The following is a 26,960-nucleotide window of genomic DNA, read 5'->3' as shown; positions in this document are numbered from 1 at the left end:
CCCTGCTGCTGCTACAGTACCGTTCCCACCGGGGCGTGGTCCCCAGGCACGCGTGGGCCACGCCGGAGCTGAGTGTGCCCAGGACACCTGGGGACGTGAGGATGAAATGCGCCGGCAGGGCTAGGCCTCGTGAGGGCGGCCACGAGGTTGGCTTTCTCCGCTTCGCGGCGCGCTTCTGTCGGCCGGGGGCTCTGCCCTGCCCGCCTGCGAGGCCCAACGGCCAGAGCGACTTTCTCGGGGAACGAGGCTGCGGGGGTTCGGCTCTCGGGGCGGCCGGAGCCGGGGGCCTCTGCATACCGCTCTCTCCCCTTCCTCGCAGGCTCCCTGGAGTCCACGGAACACACATACGTCTACAAGGCGCAAGGCGCGGGGGTCACGCCGCCGCAGACGCCCTCGGGCACTCGCGCCAAGCAGAGACTTCCAGGTACAGCGCGTCTTCTGAGTTGATTAAGGCTGAAGAGAACCGTTGGTTCTCTTGGGAACACTTTCGTCTTGGGAGGCTTGTCCTGTTGGGTGTTACCTGTGTTCCTGCGTTTTCTTGGTGCTTTGACCCCATGTCCTGTTCCTCCTCACTGAGGACCAGCCGTCCCTGTAACCATTTCAGTAGCCTGGGGCTTCAGCCTGGGAGAACTTTCTCCGTGGCAGCCCAAGGGGGAAGTTTGGGTCTTGAGGACTGGCATCGTGTTTAACCTGGTGTTTACTCGCCTGAACTTCTCCTGACCGTGACCTTGGGAGCCTTGTCGGTGTCCTGTCGGTTCTCATTTCTCACCTCATCACTTTGGAGCCTCAGAGCTGGGGGGCGCGGGGTGTCTCCGGAAGCAGTTGCGATTAAATAAAGCAACCACTTGTTGGACGGAGGGCTTTCAGCACTGTCCGTGGATCTTTCTCTAGGCCAGAAGCCTTTTAAGAGGTCTCTGAGAGGTTCCGATGCTCTGAGCGAGACCAGCTCAGTCAGTCACGTTGAAGACTTAGAAAAGCTGGAGCATCTGTCCGGGGTGCCGGAGCCAGATGGCCTGGAGCCTGGCGGCCCCGAGCCGCACCCCGGGGCTCCCCCTCCGCAGGAGGCCGAGCTGACGGGGGCCTTCCAGAACGGGGCCCAGCGCCCGGAAGATGACCGTCCACAGGTAGAAGAACCGGAGAGCTTAAGATAAAATCCAGTGTTTGCTTTGAGACTGTGCCGGGTATTGTTTCAGGGAAGATGAAGCTGTACTGAAAATGTGAGCCGTGCCACAGCTAATGCAAGAGAAATGACTGTTGTTTGTCCTTCGCTGGGATTTTTGCACAAATCTGTGCCTGAAAGCCAGGCTTTTTAGACGGGCAGTTGATTGGTCTCATTTGATGGGTCTGTAGCATGACAGCTGGGGTTCCTGCCCACGTCCTTGTAGGTGATACCATTTCTCCCCCACGTTCCCATAAACACTCATTGTTCACGAAGAACACTTAGAATTTCAAGTGCCTGCCACTTGAAACGCTCCCGCTTATTTTTCTAAAACCTAAGCGTAAGCCGTGACGAGGTTACATACAACTTTTCGTTAAGTCAGCTCTAGAACCTTCCGGGTCCTCTGTTGTGCTGCTGCACCGGAGAGGCAGCGCAGTCTCCGCCATCTGTTTGGGTCAGCGTTCAGTGTGGGCAGGCTGCGGGGGTACGGCGGGCTCGGCGCGATGCCGACCTGAGCCGCTCCCGCCGCCCCCGCCGCTGCTTCCGAGGTGTAGAAAGGAGCGTGCGCTCTGGCTGGGGCAGGGCCGTGGGCAAGCGACTTCTTTCTGCCCTGAGTCCATTCCTCCCTTTATATACTATTTGTAGACAAATTAAAGGATTATCTATCAAGAGTAACTATAAAACTCTTGGCCATATATATGTATATTTTTAAATACTGGTAAAGCTTTTAAATTGGCACACAGATACACACTGTGCTCGTTTCTATGTTTAATATCTGAAAAGCCGACAGACGCGAGTCTTGACCTGATACTAACTCTGCTGTGGAGCACCCAGTTACGTTTCAACCCTAAAATAAGTATACCTTTGACCTGTTTTACATGGGAGTGTGTGTGGCTTCTCCCCACGAGCAGCTCACCCCTTTGGGCCCAACTCAGAGACAACCTGGGCCCTCGGTCTGGTGAAGCCAGACCACTGCTGAGATACTGGAACTGAGCGCTTAATTACTGCCTCTTTCTACTTTTCCAGAAGTCCTGCACCTCTTCGTTTTCATAGGTGAAGGTCCCTGAGCCTTTAGTCCAGCAAAGTCAAGCTTTGGGACGCCTCAAGACGGTGGGGGTTCACACTGGGCTGGGGACTGTCGTGTCGGAAGCCTTAGGTACACCACATTAAGCCTATAATTAGACACCGATTTGATGTGATTTCTGACTTTTGGCACTTGTCAAAATGCAACTTCTTTTTCGGTGCAGATGATTAAAAGTCTTCCCTGTTTATTTGGTGCAATGAAGTATAGCAGATAAAATGGGGAAAGGGGACATTATCACCTTTAACAAGATTAATTTTTCAATGTTTTTATATATATTTGGAATTGCTAAATTGGTTTTGCTGAAACAGAATTTCACCCTTAAGATACTATTTGAATGTTGGTTTCAATAAAGGTTCTTGAAATTGTTAACCTGTGGGTTCAGTTCCTGAATGGTCATTAGGCAGAGCGATTCCCCCAAGGATAGCAACTTCAGAGAAATAAAGGCCTCGGAAAGTCCGACCTGCAGACATCGCGGTGTGGCCATTTTAATGACCTCACACCTAGAACAGACTTTGCAATGGCTTCGTGTAACTCTAACATTAAGTTGAGTCTCAGATTATTTTCTGTTGCAGAACAGTCTGATGAGATTCTGGTTTTCCTTCTGGGCTTTCCATCTCCTTCACCTGGAAGTGGAGTAGCAGTTGGAATTCATGCTACTGAAATATTTGGGGGCCAGAAAACCCCTCTGTGAGATGGGTACGTTCTCACAGAATTCTGCTGCATTTGAAATACCATTTTTCAAACAAGCTTATGTATAATGTTCCCTTGATTCCCTAATTTAGCAGGAAGAGAACTACTTACCCCAAGTCTGAAACAGCGGCTTGCAGGATCACGCGGCAGGCGGCTCCTCCTGGGCCCTCGGTGCCGAAAGGCAAGGCCGGGCATCCCCTTCGGCAAAGCAGAAAGCACACCTCGACAAATGCCTTCGCGAAAATAAGATTTTATTTTTAAAGTCGTTTGAAGGACAGTAAGGAAGGAGACCTAAGATTCAGCGGATGCGGATTCTGGTTCGTATTCTTTCCAGGCCCCACGGTCCCCATGGTGGTGCCTCTCAGGCCAAAAGTTGCTCTTTGGTGATGCCCGTGTTTAGTTTCCTGGAGAAGGGATCTTTTCCCATAAACCATCTTCATTTTTTTTGTAGAGGAGAGCCTTGTTTCCGGGAAACAGTGTGTTGGTTGGAGATGGGTGTTTTTTTAAGAACATCAAGGTAGATCTAATATGTTCGACAAAGTGGGGTGGCTCAGCCAGAGGTGAAGTGGAGAGGTTCTGGAAAAACAAGATTCTGGGTCTGAGAGAGGAATAAGCTGGCTCTGTTACCCTCTTGACAAAGCTGTCGAAGTGTCTCCGGGTTCTTAAACAGTCCGGATGGTCTCAGGTCACCAAGTACACAGAAGTCGTAAAGTTACGGAAGACGGGAGGTGTACGGCGTTAACGAGGAAAAAGCAGTCGGCTGTGTCCTCCTTCGACCCATGCAAATGCCCGGCCAGGACCTTACTTATTCTCGGCTGATCTAGAGGTTAAATGGGGTCTGCCGAAGGCATCCTAAAAGCAAATCCCACCCACCGAAGGAAAGGCTGCTGTGCTCTCGCCTAAACCCGTCTTCTTCTTCTAGATGAAGAAACCAGGGTGCGGAGATTTAAGACCGCCCCAGCCTGTAAGTTCTCACCTCTAGTATTTGCTTATCATCTTGCTGCAGCCAGAAATCCACATGTGGAAATGGCATCCAGGAGTACGGTCCTATACGGAGTTGTTCTGTCTTTGCGTCGTAAATACTAATCATCTGAAAAAGAACATTTCGAGGACAATTCAAGGAACGTTCTCTGCTTCCCGAACCCCACCAACAGTGCAAGCTCCAGCGCAGTCCCACATTTACGTGGAGGGATGAGCTGCTTCAAATGGTCTAATAACCAAAGCCACTACTTACAGAGTCCTTCCAGTGTGTCTGCTATTGCACTTTGGGAGTAACGTACACGCTTTTGTTTAGTCCTGACAAAAGTCCTCTGGGAAGACGGCATTTTTCTCACTTTGGTCGGAAACCTGATGCTCAGAAAGGACAGGCACTTTGCCCACAGCGACACTGCTGGTAAGCATGAGAGCTGGGACAGAAACCTAGGTGTGTGTGGCTCAAGTCCACGGTCCTCAATGCCACATAAAACACCTCCTCATTACTTATGCCCCAGCAACTAATCACCTTGCAACTTAAAAGCCCGCAGTGCCGGCTGCCCCATCAGGAGCAAGGAAAGTGCTTATTTGCCAATCAATTCCCTGAATTCCCCAATTTGTCAATGGTAGTTTTCAGCTTAACCGGCAACCTTGGCTTTTGGTTCCTGAGACTAAAACAAGTTCTGCATATTAGCTAAATCAAGGCTATTACCCTGCTCGAGAAACAGCAAAGGCATCTGACAAAGGTTAAAGGTTTGGCAAAACATCACCGTGAACGCAAACACTCTCCAACGAAAATGTCAATGTTCCATCAGTGAGGAATCTGAATGCGCCTTCTCTTTTTTCACACCTCTGCCTTCAAAGCAGAGAAGTGGGGTCTAGCTTGCAACAAACACAAACGTTTCGTTCCTGACGCCTATAAAACGTGAGGCTCTGGAGCGGGATGCCCCTTTTTTCCCCTAAGCACAGAGGGTCTCACTCACTGGGCCTCCTGTCAGAGCTCGGGCGGCACGCAGCTCCTCCTCCGGGCCTCGGTCTGGGAAGGAGGCTCTGTAAATCTCTGCAGTTTTAATGTTGACCGCTGTGGGGACAAAGAGGTCCTCCGCATGGACTGAAGGCACAAGTGGAAAGTTGGCACAGCCGTACCACGTCTACGGCCACGGGTGACCGAACGTGGCCGGTCGCCCCAAGAAGGGGAAGAGGGGTGTGGCTGGACCGCCGTTGCTGAGCGGCTGCGGCTTCCCCTTTGTGCAGACGGAAAGTGCCACCTTACGGCCAAGCCTGTGTCCGCCGGCGCCCTGGGCCCGACCAAGGGGCGACCACCTCCCCCGGGAAACGCCAGCTCTTCAGGCCGGCGCGGGGCAACCCTCCCCGGCCAGCGCCGTGGCCGCGCCGGGGACAGAAGCGGGGCCTGGGGTGCTGTCCGGGTCTGGCGGTGGTGGTGGCACGTTCCCGCCGCGCACCTCTGCCAGGCTACAGGCAGTAGTACAGTGACCCCCTGTGCGCCCCGCTCGGCCATCGCACGTCGGGTGGAAGTTTCACCGGCTCTCCCCCTCCGGGGATCCGGGGCTGCGGCGGGAGAGCGCTCCGGCCTTTCCTCGGCCTGCTGTCTCCTTAGCAGGACCCTTATTCCCCGCCGGACCCTACCAGTCTCCCCGCTGTGTGAGGGGACCCCCTTCCCAGCCCCCGCCCCGGAGACTGGCTGGAGAAGGGCGAGCAGACGGCCCCGCTTCCCGGCCGCCACCTCGTCCGCCCCTGGTGGCCGTAGGGAGCAGACGTCTCTGTTTTGTGGGCAGCGGTCAGAGAAGGCAAGCTGCTTGCCGAGGGCCCCCGGTGGGGCACAGGGAGCCAGGGTCAAGCTGGCCCTGGGAGCACGGCCCGGCCTCCGGGCCTCCAAGAAACACACTACTTACCGATGCCATAGATGATTGGAAAGTGCTTTTCATTTTCTTCCCGGTCATTTAGTTCTAACGAAACAAAGAAAAATTCTTTTTAAGAAGTGATTTTTAAGAAAAACTGAACAGTTGCTTTCGTTTTCTATAACTGAGGCCAACAGGGAGCCCACACTGCAACAGGAGGAAAAAGGACACGCAAGGGACCGTGTTCCTGTTTCCCTGCCAGGTCCCACAGGAGCCGTCAGGTTTCCACCGAAACGAGTGCCGCGTCCCGAGTCAGCGCCTCCCGGCTCCCTACACGCTCAGCCACCAGCCACCTGCCAAGCGTGGTGGCGGGTGACTCCTTCCCAGGAGCAGAGGAAGCGTCTGAAAATCCCGAGGAAGGGAAGAGGGGCCGCGCTGAAGGGGGTGGGGGGTCGGGATGTCATCGGAGGCCGAGCGGGATTTGGGCCTGGGGGGCGGGCGGGCCACTGGCTGCAGAGGGCGGAGGGGGCTCTCCTGTGGCTGAGGGGCTCGTGCGCGAGGTCTTGCTTTAAGGGTGAGGGCGCCGGCTGTTGGGGGAAGGACGGCAGAACTTACCTGTCACACACAACGTCACTAAGTGAATGTCATCTTCTTGTCTGTCAAATTCACCTACAATGAGAAGTTTCAAAGTGGACGTCAGAAACCCGCTGAGCAAGTCAAGATGGGGCCGGGCCCTCTCCGTCCCACTCCCGTTTCTGCCACAACCCGGCCCGCGCTCGGAAGCCAGATTCCTGTGAACTGACGCCAGGGAACCCGGGTGACAGGCACGTCCCTAGCCTAGAGCCCAAAGGAAACTGTGACCAAAGCTGTCCCTTCGTCTCTTCCTTCTCAGGAGTTTGTGGGGACAGCGGACTCCGAAAATGTTTACCCCTTACTTAAATAACTTTTTTTTCTTTTTACCAGCCATTCTAAAAACTTGATCACTGTAAAAAAAAAAAAAAAAAAAAAAAAAACGTGGAAAACACAGGCAAGTGTAAGTACACGGGTCTTTCACAGTACAAGGACACGGGCTTCTGATGCCCACAACCCCAGCAGTTAACAGTCTGTGTTTCTTTCCTACCGTCCGTGTACCACCGAGCCCGTGCCTCGTAGACAACCTTATGGCCTGACTGTGTGGCCACGTGTGCTTTCCCGTGCGATTCACCTCTTCCCAAGCACTTTTTAATGGCTACGTAACAATTTCTTTGCTGACGGACATTAGACTGTTCGCTAACGTAAAGAATGTCGCCCGCATTTGGGCATGAATCTCCGTGCACACTGCAGATTATTTTCTTAGAACAGATTCCCAGAAGGGGAATTACCAGGGCAAAGGAGAGGAACCTTGTTAAGACTTAGGCCACGGGGCCAAATTGCTTTGCCGACAGGTTACAGCAACGTATGTTCCAGTGCCGTGTGCGTAGGCCCGCCTCGCCGTGTCGCGGTTAACACAGAACGAGGTCTTTTTTTGAACCCTCGCTAATTTAGCAGGAAAAGGTGGCATCGTCGGCGTTTTACCTTCCTGCAGGTTAAAACGGACATCACTGCCCAGAGGGCTGGTCACCATCTTATTCACCGCTAGTGTTTACCGTCTAGGACCGTGTCGACTACCGTTTCCAGGAAAATCTCGTCCCCCTCCCATCGGCCCGTGAATCGTAGCTCCGTCCCTCCGTCCGAGTCCAAGCCGAGCCAGTCAGGCTGCTCCCAGCAGCTGCCCCGAGAGGCTGTGCACTAAGTAGCGTTCTGATCCAAACAAAAGCGGGTGCAAGTTTTTATCAAAGTTGGGGAAACCGTGAACTTACTAAGAAGCTGATGAGTAAGTTTTTGTGACAACTGCCTGTCATCACTGAAGCCTCCCACGAGGTGCACTTCCAGCCTGGCAAAGAGACGGGACGGTGGTCAGAGGCCAGCAATCGGCCGCGGGGCGCCCTGGCTTTGCTCGGGACCTCGGTTCTCCGCCTCCACGAAGCCGCGCTCCGCAGCGGCGCTTCCTCCCGGGGCCTCTTCCGTGCCTCGCGGCGGGGAGGACGCGTCTGGGCGGCACTGGGAGAAACGGGGGAGGCTGCCAGGGCCGCGCGAGCCGCTGGGGACGCGGCCGGGGGCGCTGAAGGCGGACGGGAGCTGCTCCTGCACACGAGCGGCCCCGATGCGGAGCTTAAGACGCTCCCCTCGGTTAGAATAGGGCTGTGGCGCACTGTTTACCACCCGGCGTGGGGTACTTCGAGAAACCTCTTCGGCATCTCAGCCTAAGGGGAACCGGGGTGTGGGGCCAGGAACGGGGGCCGGCGGACGGCTCACCTCACTCTTGTCCAGCAAACCCGGAGCCAGGGACTGTCGCCTCCCAATTTCAAGAAGGGAACCAGGTCGGTTTCTACAGGCCATGCTTACCCCCCACACACCAGCTTTTCCAGGTTTGGGAAACCCGGCTACTTCCCCCGGGGTGGCCCTTCTGGGGACTGTCACTGCACACACTAGCACAGCACAGCTCTCAAAACTCCTGTGCTTGAGCCTGTATTCCGCCCCCCCCGTGTCTGCGAGCCCCCTCGTCCACAGCCTGGGACAACCCGGGACCCTTCCTTCTACCGAGGGAGGAACCCGAACCGGCCAGAACTCGCATGAAGACAAGCATCACGTGGCCCCACACAAACACGAATGGGCCAGACGAGCCGCGGTCACCACGGCTTCGCTCGACACGGGGCCACGGGTTTGCCTTCCTGGTCTTGGTGCAGACCTTCGGGAACGACCACGTGCGTTCCATGGACAGACCAAAGATCCCTCCTGCCGCGTCTCAGCACCGCACCAGGGGGCCCAGCGCAAAATGACACTGCTGGCCCAGCCTATGTGACACTAGTGACACCAGGAAGAAGGGCCTCATTATTATTTTTGTTAAATCTCTAGGATTCTGAGAACGTGTAGATGACCGGGCTAGTCCGTTCTATGGCCACCCCAGACTTTCTCCCCAGCGAGGGGCAGGAGGGGGCACAGGGTGACAGCTGTTGGGAGGGGGCGGCCACCTGACGGGCCACTGTGGGAAAATGCACCCTCACCCGCACCCCCCTCCCCCCACCACGGTGGGTTCCTCCCTGCCTCGGGCTCCACGGTCCTTCCCACCCTTGAACACCCTGTTTTGCTTCCTGCCGGACTCCTTGCTTCAGGGCACTTCGGGGGCAGGTGTCTGTCCACTGGCCACGGCTATGGCCCCGACACCTGTAACAAGCTCCCCCTGGGAGAAAACACCCGACAAGCAGCTGCCGGAACGAACGAATGAAGAGAAGGCATCTGGGATTCGCTGACGCGTGAGCGAGCATCCCACGGTACGGGAGCGGAAACACAAGCGGAGGTTCCAAGTCAAAGCTTCATCCACAGGCCAGCCTGCACCCGCCACCTGGTCTGCTCGCTCCACGGCCACCGGCGAGGGGCCGACACTGTGCCGGCTCGGCCCCAAACGAACGAGCCGGTCGCTGTGGCGGTGACCTTCCATGCGGCGGCCACGGCCATCCCCTCTATGTGACAGAGCGCGGGGCCCAACACCACGGGACACGGGAACGGGGAGCTCACCTTCCACACGGAGCGTGGTCGGAGAAGGATTTGATGGAGCTCATGATCAGGGGGACCTCTGCTTTGGTGTCACTTCCGTCACAGTGGGTCAGGCAGGTGGCCCCGTTACCTGAGGCAAAGGGGGGAACGACTCCCATTACTCCGGGTGAGGGCTCCGTGCTCGAGCCAGATCTACTCCCGTCCCTTCAGACGCCTCCTCTGTCAATGCCCTGGAAGGAGACCCAGAAGGATCTGTGCTGCCCCGCCCACCCTTCTGACCCGGGTACCAGGGAGACGCCATGCAGACTGGGGGGGGTGGGTGGGGCAGGGCCCGGCTGCGGGCGGGACACCAGGAATGTCACGTGCAGAGACGCGACGCTGCCCTTCCTCTCGCTCGCCGTACCTGTGTGCCTCAGGACCACAATGTGACAGGTGGTGGCATCGTCAGAACCCAGGATGGAGATGGAGCCTGGTTGGAAAAGAGAGAAAATGAAACATCCAGTAGCCCCAGGGGGTGATGCCCGATTCACGGCTTCCTAACCTACCATCCTGCGGGGAGGCCGCTGCAAGCTCTCTTTGCTGAACATACAGAAGGCCCTGGGGTCCCACTTGCTGAACAGACTGACCTCTGAGAAGTCTGGCTCTTTCCTGTTCGATTAAAACAAGATAAAAGAGGGACGGAAATTAGTGATGAGTGGGTACCCAGAGGGGTGGCGAGGCCCGACTGCCCCTGGGCGGGAGGCGCACGCTCTGCGGGGTGCCACCAGGCGGAAAGGCCAAGGGAACAGGGCGGCGGCCACTACGGGTGGGGGGGCAAAGTGAGCTCCCGGGCTTCGTTCCACCTGCGGGACCAGAGTGCAGGCCTTTCTCCTCAAGCGCAAGAGAACCTCCAGGGCTCTGCACCCGGGAAGGGAAGCCGACCGTCGGCCCCAGGGCCCGGCCGGCTTGGAAAGCACGGCCCTTGTGCAAGAGAGGCAGACACCGTCTCTGTCCCCGAGCTGGTCGTCCCCACGCTGGGAATCTGGACCGGGGAACCTCCCTCCCCCACCAACGCACACACCCGGGTGGCTCGGAACGACAGAGGTGAGTTATGCCGAAGAGACTCACGCTATCGCACAGTCAGGAAAAATGAAGACTAGGAAAAATGGTTTTGAAATGCAAACTGACAAAAAGTATAAAAAAAAAAAAATCTTTGGAAGTTATAAGTAAGGGCGCCTGGGTGGCTGAGTCGGGTAAGCGTCCAACTTTGACTCAGGCCATGATCTCGCGGTCCGTGAGTTCAAGCCCCGTGTCGGGCTCTGTGCCGACAGCTCGGAATCTGGAGCCTGCTTTGGATTTGGTGTCTCCCTCTCTGCCCCTCCCCCGCTCATGCTCTGTCTCTCAAAAATGAATAAACGTCACAAAAATTTAAAAGTTATAACTCTGCGGTGATGACCACAAGGCTCAAGTGTTGCCACGTGGGAGGAAGCACGAGGAGATTCACCCGCACGGCCACGGCCACGGTCAGACAGGGCAGACTGAGCGCGTTGGCATTTGCTCTTGCCTTGTCCCGACTCCGTAAATGTGCTATGATGGAGCCGTGACCGACGCAGACGACCAGAAAGGGCCCGTCCTGCATCCGCAAATTCATGAGAAGGCTGTGTTGGAATCAGGTGTCCAAACCTTCTCTCACTTCGTATTGGCAGAAATTCTTACGCAGGAAGCCCTGAGTCGTGGGTGCAAGCGTTGCCTCGCCGCACTGTGCCCCTGCAACTAACAGATCACTGTAGGTCAGCTGTACTGTAATTCGAATTTTTTTTAAAAAGCCTTCCACACTGGGGCGCCTGGGTGGCTCGGTCGGTTAAGCGGCCGACTTCGGCTCAGGTCACGATCTCGCGGTCCATGAGTTCGGGCCCCGCGTCGGGCTCTGTGCTGATGGCTCAGAGCCTGGAGCCTGTTTCAGATTCTGTGTCTCCCTCTCTCTCTGACCCTCCCCCCTTCATGCTCTGTCGCTCTGTCTCAAAAATAAATAAACGTTAAAAAAAAAAAAAAGTCTTCCACAGTAAACTTCAAAAGAAAAAAAAACTCACGTGGTCAGATTCTTCAATGAAAACAAACTTTTCAAAAATGTCAGACTGAGGGGCGCCTGGGCGGTTCTGTCAGATAAGCGTCTGACTTCGGCTCAGGTCAAGATCTCACGGTTTATGGGCTCGAGCCCCGCATCGGGTTCTGTGCTGATGGCTCAGAGCCTGGAGCCTGCTTCGGATTCTGTGTCTCCCTCGCTCTCTGCCCTGCCCCCGCTGGTGCTGTCTCTCAAAACTAAAATGTTAAAAAAAACAAAAATGCCAGATCGATACAAGAAATTACATCACACGGGGTACACAGATGGGTCACTACTTCCTCCTGACTTGCAACAAGTCGACTCAAAGAACAGACTGCGACCCAAATGCGCAAACCCAGAGGAGGTAGGTGGGGTCCGGCCAGGACCCCGGCTTCACGGTCTCAACGGGCCGCTCGCCACGGCTGAGCATGGGTGCCCAGTGAGGCTGGCACTTGCTTGATCAATAAGACACAAGATATATAAAAAAGAAAGAAAAAAAAAAAGATCAGCTTGATTCGTTACCCAGAGTTTTCTTCTCTTAATACACTCTCATTAACTGGAAGCAAGGCAGCCATTAGCACGACGGCGGCTCCTCAACAGAACAAACGAGAAGGAGTAAGTGGGAGTAAGTGAGCTGCCGTGTCAGTCGGCCAGGCTCGGCCGCAGCGGTCAGGGAGGAACTGGCCGTGACTCACGGTTCTGCAACTCGGTAAACACCTCGCCTCCCGGGTGCTCTGCATGTCACACGCTCGTCACCTCACCTTGATTCGAAATTAGACGCAGGACAGCGCGCACTTTCCTTTCCGTTAGCCCCGGGACACTTACCTTGGCCTCTGTGCTTTCGGGGGCGGGGCGGGGGGGGGGGGGCCGGGCCAATGGGGGCCACAGACGTCCACGCTGGGGCCACCACCCCAAAGGCAAAGCCGCGTGTGCGCGTGAACTGCCACTTGCGTGCTCGAGACCAAACATCCCAACGGCCCAGCTCCCCCCGCCCTCGCCCTCCCCACCCTCTTCCCCCCCTTCACCCTCTCCCCCCGCCCCCCAGTGTCCCAGACAGACAGGAGCATAAATTATCAGAAGAGATGATGCCGCAAAGCGAAAAGAACATGTTGTTTTGGTTTTCCGCTTTTAAGGAATGAAAAAAGTTCAGCCAACTTCTCCTCTGTGGAAAAACACAGAGAGCTTCTCCGTCAGCTCCCATCCCTCCCCGAAATACTGGCCAGCCTTCTGGGCCTCTGATACTCTCTGGACACTAACGTTCACGAAAAGAGCCTCTTGTCCGGAGTCCCTCCCTTCCCAGCTCCTGTCCCACGGCGCTGCCCTCCTAGGCGAGGGCTCGGCAAACTTTCCTCCGAAAAGGGCCGGAGAGGAACTATTTTGGGCTCTGCTGGGGTGCGGTCTCCTGTTGCAACCACTAGGCTCTGCTGTGTAGCCTGAAAGCAGCAGGGACAACACGTAAACAAACGGATGTCGCCGTGTCCCCAAAAGACTTGATTTATGGGCGCCACGGAAATCTGAATTAACTTCACAGAATTTCACACGTCACGAAGTAATACTATTTTTTCTTAACGGTTTTCTTTAATTATTGAGAGAGACAGAGAGAGAGAGAGAGAGAGTAGGGGGAGGGGCAGAGACAGAGAGAAGGAGAGAGCATCCCAAGCAGGCCCCACACTCGGTGCGGAGCCCGGCTCGAGGCTCGAACTCCCCAGCCTTGAGATCATGACCTGACCTGACCTGAAAGCAAGAGTCAGACACTTAACCAACTGAGCCGCCCAGGCGCCCTGAAATAGTGTTTTTTGGATTTTTGTAGCCCCGCCACTTAAACATGTAAAAACAATTCTTGGCTGACGGGCTGTCCACACGTGACCTCTGGCGTGGGGCTGGGGCCGGAGGACCCCTAATTCCCCAGGCACTTGGGACGAACGATCACGTGCCCCTTCCCCCCGCTGCTCTGTTCGGTCCGCTCTTCACATTCTCCACCTCCGGGAAAAGGGGATCGTGCCGTCTGCTCCTCAGGTCGTGTGAGCATTAACGGACGGCAGGCTTGTCGTGGGTGGCTGTCGCCAGGCCCGCCCGGGTCCCGACCCCGGGGTCCCCCGTGTCCACGCTGCCCTCCCCGGTGGCTGCCAACATCACTGCTTCAACACACGGCTCTGTCACAGCCCCTTCCCTGCTCAGAAATCCTTGCAGTCCAGCGATATCACTGGCAGGAATAATGACAGGGGTTTATAAAGATTCAGCTCCTTGACTGTTCCTAACGCAGCAGATTTATAAATATCCTCCGTGCTTAGAAGCAGGAACTAAGTTGCGGTGCGTTCGTATCGCGGAATTCTACGGAACCACACTTAAGCCAACGCTGCTGGCCGAGCATCCGGTGACCGGCTGAGAGCAAAGGCTCTAGGACAGCACGGCCCAGAGGAACTCTGTGCGGTGACGGCAGCCGTCTATTTCTGCCCCGCCTCGTACGGTAGCGACGAGCCCCACGTGGCTGTGGGGCACCTGGAAGGTGGCTGGTAGGACTGAGGAAGTGATTTTTACATTTTCTTTCGCCGTCGTTACATGAAAATCGCCTTACGTGGCCGGGGCCACCGCACTGAGCACTGCAGCGTTCTAGACTCAAAGGCACCCTGCCAGGGTCCCGACGGGGACTTCGCCACTTTGGGGACGTGGGACCCTGGGCAACCCGCTTCCACCTCTCTGCGCCTCACAGTCCTCATCTGTAAAATGGGAACGGGAACGGCGCCTGCTCCCGGGGGCTGGGCAAGTCCCACGAGTCACGGCCGTGACTATTCTGTGCTGGGCGTGGCTAGGGACAGGCTAGTAACCGCTGGTCCTGCATGTGACAGGCTGTGTGGCGTGAAAAAGACACATCGCAGAACAGAAGAGGTAGTATGTTCTCGTGTCTAGAAGGGTCTCATTCCCACACAAAGAAAAACCTCTGAAAGGGTGTTTGCCAAAATATGAATAACGGTAACGCTCACAGATGATTTTTTTTTCTTCTTTCTGAGACTTCTGTTTTCTTTTCTCTTACAAAGGGAACACGCGACTTGTTGTAGAAAACAAGCCATGAAACTTTTCATCTCCCCCTCTTCCTTGAAAGATCCACCAAAACCCCTCTAATCCGGGTGCGACCCACCTCCCTGGGTTTACCTTCCACCGTCCCCTCACCCTCACCCTCTCTGCGCCAGGGAATCTGGCCAGTCCACCTGCCCTCGGGGCGCTTCCCCCCTGCGCTCGGTGGCAGTCTTGCTTGCTCACCTAGAATGTTCTCTCCTTCCTCCCCGCTCGAATCCCTCCCAAGCTCCCTCCCATGTGTCCACCCTTCTTCCCTAAGACTGCTAAGTGACCTGTCCCCCAGGTTCCTGTGATGCAAATCGGCCCCCAGGACGCGGCCTTTCCTTTCAAGAGGGCAGGCCACCCTGGCCTGTCACATCCCTTCCCCCCCCCCCGCCCCCCCCACGGACTGTGCTGCCTTGGACACTGATCTTTCTATCACAGAAACTTCCCGAGAGACATAAAGATAGCGTCACCTTAACTCCTTAGGCGGCTGAAAGTTTCTCCCCTTGGTGAGTCCTACTCGGACTTCATTCCTTCACAATGTGCGGGCAACGTGGCCCAAGGAAAGTGCTTACCGCAGGGCCTAGTGTCGGCTAAGTGCCCAGGAGGTGCTGGCTAAGATGCCTCCTGTTTTCCCGAAAGGGAAGCTGCGAATCACAGCGTGGTCCCCTTTTCCCGGTAACTCCTCAGCCTTCAGGTCATTTTCAGGGGTCACTGTGCTCATTCATTTACATAACAAGTAAATTACAAAGTGCAGATTCATTGCCAGCGGCTGCCCCAGGCTCTAAGGACACACACAGTGACATATACTTCGTCTGCCTTCAGGAAGCTTACGTTCTGGGGGACAGATCAAGGGACAATAGAAAAGGAAAAAAAAACAAAAACAAAAAAAAAAACAAAACACCTATGCAGACAAAGTGATTACAAACTGCGCAAGGGTCCCAGAGGAAACCTCAAAAATACCTTCTCCGAGCCTACAGACTGTCAAGTTCCTCTGCTTCCCAGTTCAGAGGGAAAAGGGGCGTTCTTCCTTTAGGGTACTTAACAGTTTGCGTATTCGAGCCATTTGTGATTAGAAACCATACCCTCTAACTAGGCTGTAAAGCAGTCCGCCCCGATTGTAGGAAAGAGGTCGACACGGCGCCCAACATACAGTGGAGGCTCAGCATGTCCCTCCAATCAATGAACTGACCGATTTCCCCCTAACTAGATCCGGGACGAGGGGAAGGTTTGGACTCAAGAACCCCTTTCCAAACTGTCTCTGCACAAGCACGGATTAGGGGTTCGGAGACCTATTTGAGGACAAAAGCAGGAAGACAAAACCCAAACCCTTCCATCAGGGCGTGGTCCTCAACACGGCTCAGCTGGGGAGAAGCAGGGCCCTTTCTTACGGCTAAAAATACCCGGAGGCCCGTGGGGAGGGGGAGCCCGAGGGAGCGGCCGGGTGCCCCTGCCCGAAGCCCGCTGGGGGAAGCCTCTCCCCGCGGTGTGCGGGCCCCCGTGAGAGCCCCCGCGCAGGGGCCCTTGCCCCGGTTGGCCTCAACGTGCAAGCCCGGCTCGGAGCGGGAACCCGCCTGCCCAGGGTCGAGAGTCCCCGGGCACCCTCCAGCCACGGTGCTGTGCGACCTCGGGCAAACCGCCTAACCTCTCTGGGCCGCCGGCCCCTCCTCCGGCAAAGAGAGGCCTCGGCACGTGCCCTCGGAGGCCCAAGGAAGGTGAAAGCCCCACAGATGCCTCGAGCAAAGGCATAAATTCGCTGCCGGCGGCCGGGGCTCCCGACGTGCCGAGAGCTGCTCGGCTGCGCCAAGTTTAAACCCTGCCTCGGGAAGAGCGGCTGGAGGCGGCGGGGTGAGGAGAGTCGGGCGCGTCCGGCAGGTCCCCTCGGGCCCTCCTCGGGGCATCCCCCCCCCTCCCCGGGCCCTGCTCACCTCCAGAAGCGGGTGGGCGCGCACGAGGTCCCCCGCGGACTGCGGCAGCCGCACTCGCCGCCCCTCGACTAGCAGCGGCATCGCGGAGGCGGCCGCCCCGGCAGGCCCAGGGAGGCGGCGGCCTCCCCAGCCCCGGGCCGCCCGCGGCCCCCGCCCCCTGGCCGCCCCGCCGTGCCGCGCCCCGCCCCACCCCCCCCCCCGCGGGCGCCGCCGGGAAGTGAAGTCCCACGGGGGCGCCGCAGGTCCGCGCGGTTCAGGAAATCGGGGGCGGGCCGCAAGGCCCTATGGAAAATGTAGTCCAAACGCGGGGGACCGGCCCTCGGCCCGCCCCCTCCGCAGAGGGCGCTGGGAAATGTAGTCCCGAAAGCGTGGGCGTCAAAGCCGGGGGAGGAGCTGGGCTCTGGAAGAGAGCCTTCGCCGGGTGCCTCCGGTTCAGTCTTAGTTCACAGATCAGCCAACCCGTCCCGGCCCAAGAACGGGCTCTGGGGTCTGACTGCTTCCATTCAAGATCACGGCTCTACTACTCCTCATTGTGACCTTGAGCACGTTAATCCGAGCTGGGGAATCTGCTGTGCTGCTGCTCCATAGGATTGTGTTCAGTGAATAAACGTAAGCCGTCTGAAAGCGCGAAAACAGTCTAGCCCCACACATTTAGAAATCATCAGTAACACTTGCTGCTCGGCGCACAGCAGGCACTCACTGATGGGCCAAGAGCCCTGGGAGTAAACATCAATGAGGTACCGTCCAGTCCCTACTAAGGACAGGTACCCCGGTGCAAGGCTCGTGACCTGGGGGCTCTCTATCCTGTGATTGGGAAATATCACTTAAATAGACCGGACTCCACCATAGCCTAACCAAAACGCAGTTTTACAAAACTAGTGGTGAGGCGAAGAGCCACCTCACAGAACAAGAACTGTTGCCACGGCATCGCAAGGGGATTCTGGGACCAAGAATTAAAAGCCACCATAATAAGCCACACCTGGCAGGGGGCAAACGCTGTCCCTACCTCTCCAGGTGAGACCTCTTTAGCTGGTACCAAGGAGGCAATCAATGTGGATGAAGTGAAAGTTGTCTTTGCCTTGAAAAGACCCTCCTGTGAAAGGGCTTCCTGCCCGACTACTTTCTCCCAAGGTAGCCAAACAGCTGCTGCCTCTCCCTGCATTTTCACTGAATCCTCCCGGCCCTCAAGGAGGTGGTGGTCATTTCCAGTTTACAGCTCAACGTGGAGCTCTGAGAGCCTAGGTAACTTGCTCAAGGTCACACAGCTAGTTCGAGAAGCCAAGTCTGACCCCCATGACACTTTAGAAGTCCCTGGTCCTTTCTCACCTGTATAAATTAGCCACTTCTCATTAAGGAAGACCCGCCCATTGCAGACAAACAGGATGGGCCCTGGAACTCTTACCCAAATAAAAGCCCGCTTTTCAATAGTAAGAGGATTAGAAAACTCTTTTTATATAATTCCCGAAGAAACTTGCCAATTTTTCCCCCACGATGTTCCTTCCAAAGTGCGTGCATTTTCTGAAGCGTTTGTTTTCCCGGAACCAGTTCAAGCCTCGGCGGCCCTCGTGGCTAGGCGTGCTCACGGAGTCACTGACACCTGAGCTAGTCCTTCTCATTACCAGTGTGTCCTTTACTCCCCAGCTGTCCCCTGTACCGCTCTGGCAGTATTTCCGCCTCTTTAAAAACCGTGTGATGTGTTAGCTGCAGTTTCCTGACAGACCTTTCACGTTCGTCAGTAAAAACCAAAGAAATCAAAACATCTGTTTGAGAAGCCTCTTTATTGGGGTACCTCCCTTTACTCCATTACTGGTATAAGAACAAAACATCCAGATTAACCATATCATTGTTCTATGTTCACAATGTTTTTTTCCTCAAACTCTTCTGACATTAAGCGGACTTACTTGTAAAGATACCCTTCTACACTAAAACTTCTCAACCCACAAAGGCCCACTCCACTTACCGTTAATTTCTATGGACACATTCCCATGGACCCGTTTCATCCAGGTCACAAAAATCCCACCCACCCACCCTTTAGCCAGCAGTTAAAAAACCAGAGAACCTAAAGGTTCTCCGATGACTGTCCACCAAGTCACCAAAAGAAAATCACCAATATCCAAAACTTTTTAAACCAATAAAAATTTCTGTTTTCCAAAAGCGTATTTACTCTACATCACCATCGTTATAATTATACAAGAGCATACAAAGCCCTAGGAAAGAGAAAGTATTTCATTACAAAATATTTGCGATCGAGAAAATATTGCTTGCTTTTAAATAATAGGAAAAGTGGCAGAAAAATAAATATGTTTAGAGATGTCCATTTTCACAAGTAACACAAAAGTATACACACAAGGAATGAAGCTAAAATACGCATGAGCCACAGAATGAGCCCAGCCGTGCGCTCACACACACGTGTTATGAAGTGAGGGTGTTTATTAGACTCCTCTCTCAGTGTTTAGTTATAAAAGTACAAAAAGAGTCCCCCCAAGGAGGATTTCACCGAGCTGAACTCCATGAGACATCAGCGGGCAAACGGAGGCTGCAGCTACAACCTTGGCTGTTGTCGCTAGCAAAACCATTCCACCAAAGAAGCCAGGCTCCTCTCCCCTGCTCCATCAGGACAAAGAAACTCTCAAAATGACCAAACTGATTCTAGTTAAAACAAAAAACAAACCCAAGCAACATTCCACTACAAGCAAGCACTCCCAGTCCTAACCACCCTCCTGGGAGCCTCACGGTAAAATCATGTGCTGTGTTTTATGAGAGTCCAACTCCACTCTCAGTGTATGGGAATTTCATTTACCCGGAACTCTGTGGTTCTTTTAACTCCGTTCTTCCACTCACGAGCGTATGACTTGTCTGCTTCCGCTTCCCTAAATCCTGCATGTCTTTCCTCGGGGACTTCCTCGGCCTCTGACAATCCCTGGAGACCTTCAGTGCCAGCTCCGGCTTCTAGCGTCAGGGACCGGCTCGGGCCACCTTCCCACTTTCCTCCCGCCCCCTCCGCATCCCAATGAAATCCCAACACACAAATACGGTTCCAGCTGAGGGTCAACACTGTACCCAAAGTAGAATCATTTTAAAGATGTGGAATAGTCTCCTAGAGGATTTTTTTCACTGAAAATAAACTGGATCAACAAAGTCCTGTGATTATGGCTCAGACCAAACCTATGTGCCATCCCGCTAAAACAGGCCACTGCCCAGATCAGAAATTTCACAACGATGCCAGAAAGCTATAGCAGAAATAAAATATACACCCAACACACAAGTCAAGCCTTCAACACTGATCATCAACTCCTTTCTAAAATATTGCACATGATACTCCGTCTTTTCTTTTGTTTGCACAGGAGCAAAAAAGAAAAAGGAAAAAAAAAAAAACCAAAACAGCACGTCTGTTCAGACACCAGAGTACGTCTACCTTGCAAGTAAGATGCCTGAGGCAGATACTCGCTCTGGTTCAAACAGGATGAGCCCTGGTACCGAAGGGCACCGTGGGGAGAGACGCTGGTCTCAGTCTCAATCACAAATCCTCGTGGTCACAGGGGACTGGTCTGGCAGGTAGAACACAGGAGGGGAGCCCACGCTGCTTGAGGGACTTCGGAAATGCGGGTCAAAGGAGCTCGGGGCCACGCCAACTTCACCTTTCAAAAAGTCATCATCTTCATCCTCCACCACCTGCTGTACAAGGACAAGAGATTACCGGTCAGACCACCAGTGGCGGTGTGCAAAGCTTTCGAGAATGTCTTTCAGGAATGTGCCGCTTCTGGAAAGATGAAGATAGAGGAAATAGTTTTTGTTTTTTTGTTTTTTTTTTTTAAGTAGGCTTCACGCCTGCCCGGCATGGAGCCCAACACGGGGCTTGACCCCGCAACCCCAAGATCATGACCCGAGCTGAGATCAAGAGCCAGACACTGAGCCAATTGAGCCACACAGGTGCCCCAAGAATGTCTTAATTTTGAAAGTTTACTCCGAGGCACACTTCATCCCCAACTGCCCACACAAGTGCTGATCACATGGGACTACTTGTTTAAAGTCCACAATTTTTTAAACAGATTTTAAGCTCAATGAGGGCAGACAGCAATGACCTGTCTTTCTCACTCAGTGTCATCCCCCTTGTATCTAACAGTGTAAATGAGTGAATTAATGACCACCCCCAAAGCAAAATATAAAGGAAAAAAGAGCTTTCCAATGATTACTTATGAAAAAAGACATAAGTAAATCTGAGATTGTTATTTGGTGGTAATGACCATGTGATAAAGATCCTAATTTGTTGAGGGGCGCCTGGGTGGCTCAGTTGGTTCAGCGTCCAACTCCTGGCTTCGGCTCAGGTCATGATCTCAAGGTTTGTGGGTTCAAGCCCACATTGGGCTCTGTACCTGCAGTACGGAGCCTGCTTGGAATTCTCTCCCCCACTCTCTGTCTCCCTCCGCTCTTTGTAGTCTCTCTCCCTCTCTCAGGATAAACTTAAAAATAAATAATAAAAAAAAATTGTAATATGTTGAGCTGACTTTTAATTAACCTTCACTTCCCAAAGTTAGCTTACAAAGTATCTAGTTTTTGGTTCTGTTTTTTTAATTTTGTTTATTTTTGAGAGAGAGGAAAACAACACGTGAGCGGGGGAAGAGCAGAGGGGGGAGGTGGAGAGAGAGAATTCCAAGCAGGCTTCGTGCTGTAGTGCAGAACCCAATGTGGGGCTCGATCTCACAACCCTGAGATCATGACCGGAGCCAAATTCAAGAAGTCAGACGCTTGGGGCACCTGGTGACTCTCTGTTAGTTAAGCGTCAGATTCTTGGCTTCGGCTCAGGTCACGATCTCACAGTTTGTGAGCTCGAGCCCCGTGTCAGGCTCTGCTGACAGCGTGGAACCTGCTTGGGATTCTCTCTCTCCTCTCTCTGTGCCTCTTCCCCACTTGTGTGTGCCCTGTCTTTCTCTCAAAACAAACAAACAAACAAACAAACAAACAAAAGCTGGACACTTAATTGGCTGAGCCACCCAGGTACCCTGCAAAGTATCTAGTTTAAGCAATTCATCAAAAAAACAAAAACCCTTTTCATAAGAACATACCGTGAGCTTGGAATTTTGTAAAAGCAAAAGGAACAAAATGCAGTCTTTAAGTGTGACACTGCTAATTACTACGTGACTGTCATCCGTGTCCACCAAGGACACTCCCAGCCGGGGTGCCAAGTCACAAGCGTACCTTTCTGACAGGTTTCGTAAACTCTTGAAGCTCCTCTGCACTCATGTTTTCCCAGATCTGATAAATAGGATCAATGAATTTCTTCGACCTGTCGACAGAGATCACATCTCAAAATCAAGTTCAATGCTACTGCGACAGTCAGACATGTCTAGAGCCCTTCTCTCACAGGATCCACTACCCAAATAAAAACTGTGGTTCAAATAATTGCTGTGTCAAAATCCTGCATGTCAGTACTGTAAATGATGTGGCTCCTTCTTGGTAAGACTTCCCCCACTCAGATGGAGTATTAAACTACTGTCTCATCTTTTTATTGTCAAGTGAAATTATTCCTCAACTGTGCAAAGCCTGACAATGAGTTAGAATATGTCCAAATGAAAACAAAGTTATATTCCTCTGAAACTTCATTTTTTGTATATCCCTACAGTAAATCTACTAAAAATTAGTCTGGGAAAAAAGACCCACCTGGTTTTCAGTCAACCAAGACTTGAGGGACCAGATGACCCCGAATCGTGTTGCTAGTTAGAAACTGTACCGTAAGCGAAAGTCCTCCTTCCTTATACAAGTGCAAATTAAGACTGGCTTGGTGGGTTTTCTGAATTACCCATCCAGATAAATTACATGGCTGTCGATGACCTTTCCAACAGCGTGGAATGTGGTCTCCAGAGGAAAGAACGAGTCGCTAGGCAGAACATTATGAACCACGAAAGGGCAGCATCCTCCCCATCCAGTCTCTTCTATCCCCATCCCCTTTGATGTTTAAACCAACAGGTTTAAAGAAAAACAAAAAATAAATCACAAGACCTTTGGTGTCAATCCAGGGTTCTTCCTGAGCTAAAGATCGGCCCCGCCCAGTGTGCTCAGAGCAGGCCGCAGCGTCTAACGCGTATTCCCTACTCGGGGTCCGTGAAACACGTGCCTGGAGACCGTGAGTTGCCGATACACAGACACGAATGGCCACTCGATGACCAGGAAACCCCACTCGTGGGAAAAGCCAATAGACACCACACGTAAATTCACCACCGACAGGGGGACTAAGAGCACCCACCTCTTAAGCACACAAGGATCGAAGGGGAAGAAGGTGTCCAGTGGGTTCGTGCAGGTTCGCACGGAGTCCCCTCCGGCTGTACTTCTAATAACTGGGAGCATCTGGCGATTGTTCCTCTCAATGATCGTGTAGCAGAAGACCAGCTGGTATTTACTGCAGAACCACAAAACCAAAACACAGACGGGCGGCGTTAACACGGTGGATGGTGGAATGACTGCACGGATGTGCCTGTTGTGTGCGACACCTGTTCTAACCACGCGGATACTGTCAAACGTATTAAGTGCAAGAAAAGACAACACAAAACAGAAAGCAATGCTTTTAGGGTACAGCTTTCCGGGTCTACTATTTAGAAGCTTGTTAATAATAAGGAGAAAGAAAAGTGTGGCTATCACCTTGAGAACGATAGAGCGGGCTGAGATTATTAATAGGCGTGACTCACTAAACATGAATGTGTTCGCGGTGGGACTCTTAGAGTCTGCAAAATTACACAAGTGGTCTCTTTTTGCCGTTTGTAAGAGAATAAAGGGGCTCAGGATTTACGGACAGGATAGCGGCTGCTGAGGGAGAGACCTGGCTACTGAAGCCACGAGAACTGTACTGGTTTACCTATAACGTCACCCCTAAGCTGCTGTTCCCAATTCTGAAAAAACTAACAACTTAAACCCCAACAAAGGATCAACTAAAAAAAAATTAATGGAACATTACACAGCAATTAAAATCCAAACGCGGTTGTACGGGTCGATGTGTATCTCAAAACCACTAAGCGAAAGCAGCGGGCACAGAACGACACAAGAATTCCACCTCTTGCTCTTAGCTCTCGACCTCACGTCTCACCCCGAGCAAGCCTGCCGCCCCACCCCACGCCGACAGCCTGCTGGACAATCCACTTGCCAACCCAAGCCCTCTAGTCCCAGCCCAGGAATGTTCTCGGCCACCTGCCCCGCTTCACTCAAGTCTGCTGCTTCCCATCTTCCTGCGGTGTGCTGGGACCCTTCACCTGCCGAATGCTCTTGCTTGTTGTTTATTCCTTTCCTTGATTCTGTAACCATTTCTGAGATCTCAGGAGAGACACGGTACCTTGAACTTGATGGCCAGCAAATGAAAATTAAGGTTACCGAGTAAGAGCAGCAAGCGGTCTAAAGGGGAACAAGGGATGGGATCTTTGTCTAATAGAACAGACTCTCGTGCGTTGAAGATTTTAAGCTATGACCCTACCCTGAGTATCCCGTCGCCAACTCACTGTGCGCGCCAAGCAGACTAACTCGGGGAGGGCCAGGCTGCCTGCACTCGAATGCTGGCTCTGACACAGTCTAGCCACTGTGTCTCACGGGTCATTCCCGCTCTCCGGGCCTCCACCTCCCTGTTCTTAAACGGGGCCTTACCACGTCAGTCCCGGGACTGTGAGGACGCAGCGAGCTCCACGTGAAGGGCTTCCGAGCGTGCGCGAGCCGGAGCCCCAGGCCCGACAGAACCGTCCTGCACCAGCCCGTCTCCTACTGTGGCACATCCCTCTCGCGTCCAGTCTATTTTCATTACTCTAATAAACATCTTTGGTCTGTAACTCTCGGCTTACTGGCTGCCTCACTCGTTTCAAAGTGCCGAGGCTTCTGCTGAGTTACGGTCTTTGAACAAAAGCAGGAGCAATTTCCATTACCACCAAAGTAAGAACAAAATCCTAACTGCAGCGGTCCCTGTAAGTACTGTATTACTGGCTTTTACGTGTTTGATGGTCATTAATTTGACTGAATAATTTCACAGAAACTTAATGGAACTTTAAAGTATTAATATAAAGTTGTTTTTAAATAATTCCCACCAATAAAGTATTAATAACTTACCTTGTGATTGCAGCAAAAAAGTTAACTACCGAAGGCAGACAAATCTTCAGGGGATTTAGCTGACTCATCACTATACGTTCAAAATTTAGACTCTGAAGGTATGTCAAACCTTTGATTAAAAAACAAAACATTTTTTAAAAGTACAAACATAACAGTCCAAGTATCTTTAAGCAGCACAGATTATTTCACAGTTTAAAAAAACTTCTCACGAGGGGCATCTGGGTGGCTCAGTCGGTTAAGCGACCGACTTCAGCTCAGGTCATGATCTCGCCGTTTCCGAGTTCAAGCCTCGCATCGGGCTCTCTGCTGACAGCTCAGCAGAGCTGTTTCAGATTCTGTGCCTCCTTCTCTCTCTGTCCCTTCCCCACTCATGCTCTGTCTTGCTCTCTCAAAAATAAATAAACATTAAAAAAAAATTTAAAAAAATTTTTCACAGAGCTACTTGCAGAAATGCTTTAAATACAGGTCCATATGGTCATACAACAAAGAGCCTAAGAGAAGGTCACCACGCTTGCTTAGGACTAGGTCACCTCTTCTAAAGAAAACAGGGTATTCTTTCAAAAACCCAGGAGGTAATCATACATTCCTAGTGAGCTATTAACTTACATGACAATTTAGGACTCAGATACGTATAAGCTCAGCACACGTTGAGTTTACAGAGAAAAAAATACTCGTGATCTGATTTCAGTTAATCATGAAATTGCTACAAACTGGAGGTAACAAAAGGAGGCTCCGTCCTGAGAGGTTCAGGACCGAACCACCTGAAACTCCTCCTTCCTGCCATCCCCAGACAGACACACACGCCGGTGTGACAACAGCCAACGGACAGCAGGACCCGCGCGGCTGAAAGCATCAGTGCGGTGGGGCGTCCCACCCAAGGGGGGACAGCTGCTCGTACTTCAGGTGCTGCGCTGGGTTTTTTACAAGGAAGCCAGGGAGGTAGAGTAAGAATGAGATACCGCCCTCTGGGAACTAGGAACTATTAATTCTCTCCTATGTCAGTAAGAGAAAGACACCATACTGATTTCAAAAGGCAAGCAAACCCACTTGTACTTAAGTATATATTTTTAGGAGATTCTTGGACGGTTTGTTTTTAAGGTTTCTTTATTTAAATGACATCTACACCCAGCACAGGACTCAAATTCACGACCCTGAGATCAAGAGTTGCATGTTCCTCCAGCTGAGCCAGTCAGGCTCTCCCCATCTGTGATGTGTATTTTGATAAAAATGACTAAAAATGGGATAATGTCATGGCTTACAAGAAACACATCCTCTTTACCAAGACTCTTACCATTTATTTGTACATTAAAAAAAAAAAAAAAGACAATACTTAAAACCCTTATCCTACTCCTGGTTTATACAACTAATTTTAACCCCCCATCTTTTCAAAAGTGACAGGATATGAGTAAACCCATACAATGCAACACACACAAATGTCAGTTTAGAGCTGTGGTTCTCAACTCAAAGCAGCTATGCCCCCAAGAGGACACGTGGCAGGTTCTGGAGGGTTTTAGCTGTCACAACAGAGCAAGGAGGGGATGCTAAGCTTCCTACAGTGCAAAGGACGTAGCCCCTACAGCAAAGGGTTATCCAGCCCCAAATGTCAGAGATTGAGAAAATCTGGTTTAGAGAAAACGGCCTATTCATCCATTTGAATTTTTCACGCAAATAAACAAACACATTTAAACTCACTTCACTGGCGTTGTTCTTGTTACACTAACCTAATATACAAGCTTCATCTGGCAGATTTAAACTCTGCATTAACTCTGAGAAATTAGCAAGAGTGAAACCTGGAAGATTAAGGCTGAGGTCCTTAGATAAAGCAGCATAACCGTTACGACCACAAGCTTCAGATTCCTACTCATCTGGTTTTCACTTCTAACCCTGCCAAACAATATCCTGCGTGTGCCTAGGTCCCCCGGGACGCCCGCCCTTCGCTGCCAATCAAAGTGACAGGCAGGAGGCGCTGCTCCAGGCATCACCTCTGAAGAAGAGCCCCTTGGCGGGTCACAATCACTCTAAAAACACGGGTGCACACGCAAACCCATCCACTGTTAAGGAGGGCGCTTAAAGGGCTTTAGGAGCCCCTAAGGGCTGCTTGAAATTATGGGTACAAGTCTGAGTGCATTCTGACTCCACTGTTTTCATCAAACCCTCCATCCTAAAGGGCGACTAGCAGTCAAGGAAAAGCCAGTTCACATCCATCAATCCCACATCACTGACCTTCTTTGAGGTTTCCACTTAAAAGCTGCTTGTGTCTAAAAACAAAAGTGTAGAACACAGCTTGGCAGGCTGAATAAAACGGTCCATGGAGAGCAACGTCACAAAAGGCCTTTGTTCCCGAATCCTGGTTATTAAGGTACATGTGCAGCCAGTTAACCAAAAGATCTAGGCATGATTTTACAGTACTAGAGAAAAGAAAAATTCGAGTCAACTTCACTTGTTTCATAAAAACACAAGAGTGACATAAAAACACACGAGT

At 52.6% G+C, this 26,960-nt stretch overlaps 3 protein-coding genes across 8 annotated transcripts in view; 1 reads left to right on the top strand and 2 right to left on the bottom strand.

The window, feature by feature from the left end:
- PDXDC1 (pyridoxal dependent decarboxylase domain containing 1) overlaps positions 1-2,612 on the top strand; it is a 51,206-nt gene extending 48,594 nt beyond the window's left edge. For all 5 annotated transcript variants that reach the window (XM_019468653.2, XM_019468654.2, XM_019468652.2 and 2 more), the window contains exons 22-23: positions 320-424; positions 892-2,612. In XM_019468653.2, coding sequence (XP_019324198.2) covers positions 320-424; positions 892-1,151 — 365 coding nt within the window. In that variant the 3' untranslated portion in view covers positions 1,152-2,612. The remainder of the gene's footprint in view (positions 1-319; positions 425-891) is intronic.
- A 555-nt stretch (positions 2,613-3,167) lies between these two features.
- NTAN1 (N-terminal asparagine amidase) lies at positions 3,168-16,577 on the bottom strand. Of its 2 annotated transcripts, none has more exons than XM_019468657.2 (10): positions 16,403-16,577; positions 9,883-9,985; positions 9,741-9,806; positions 9,359-9,467; positions 7,603-7,676; positions 6,380-6,433; positions 5,819-5,872; positions 4,889-5,016; positions 3,910-4,023; positions 3,168-3,509 (listed from the first exon to the last, which is right to left on the bottom strand). In XM_019468657.2, exons 1-10 carry the CDS (start codon positions 16,481-16,483, stop codon positions 3,330-3,332), a joined length of 963 nt encoding a protein of 320 aa, XP_019324202.1. In that variant the 5' UTR covers positions 16,484-16,577; the 3' UTR covers positions 3,168-3,329. The 2 variants fall into 2 exon arrangements, with proteins under 2 accessions (XP_019324202.1, XP_019324203.1); XM_019468658.2 differs by having other exon boundaries at positions 4,889-4,986; positions 16,403-16,575.
- Positions 16,578-18,161: 1,584 nt separating this feature from the next.
- Positions 18,162-26,960, bottom strand: part of RRN3 (RRN3 homolog, RNA polymerase I transcription factor) — a 30,761-nt gene continuing 21,962 nt past the window's right edge. The window contains 5 exon segments of the mRNA XM_019468651.2: positions 18,162-20,077; positions 21,599-21,686; positions 22,644-22,796; positions 24,479-24,587; positions 26,702-26,886. Of these exon segments, the coding sequence (XP_019324196.2) occupies positions 19,916-20,077; positions 21,599-21,686; positions 22,644-22,796; positions 24,479-24,587; positions 26,702-26,886 (697 nt within the window). The 3' untranslated portion in view covers positions 18,162-19,915.

The sequence above is a fragment of the Panthera pardus genome, unplaced genomic scaffold, assembly GCF_024362965.1.
Source record: "Panthera pardus isolate Hobbes unplaced genomic scaffold, ASM2436296v1 HiC_scaffold_5, whole genome shotgun sequence".
NCBI classification, from domain to species: domain Eukaryota; kingdom Metazoa; phylum Chordata; class Mammalia; order Carnivora; family Felidae; genus Panthera; species Panthera pardus.
The sequence above is the reverse complement of the archived record's forward strand: the minus strand, read 5'-3'. Positions and strand labels throughout refer to the sequence as shown.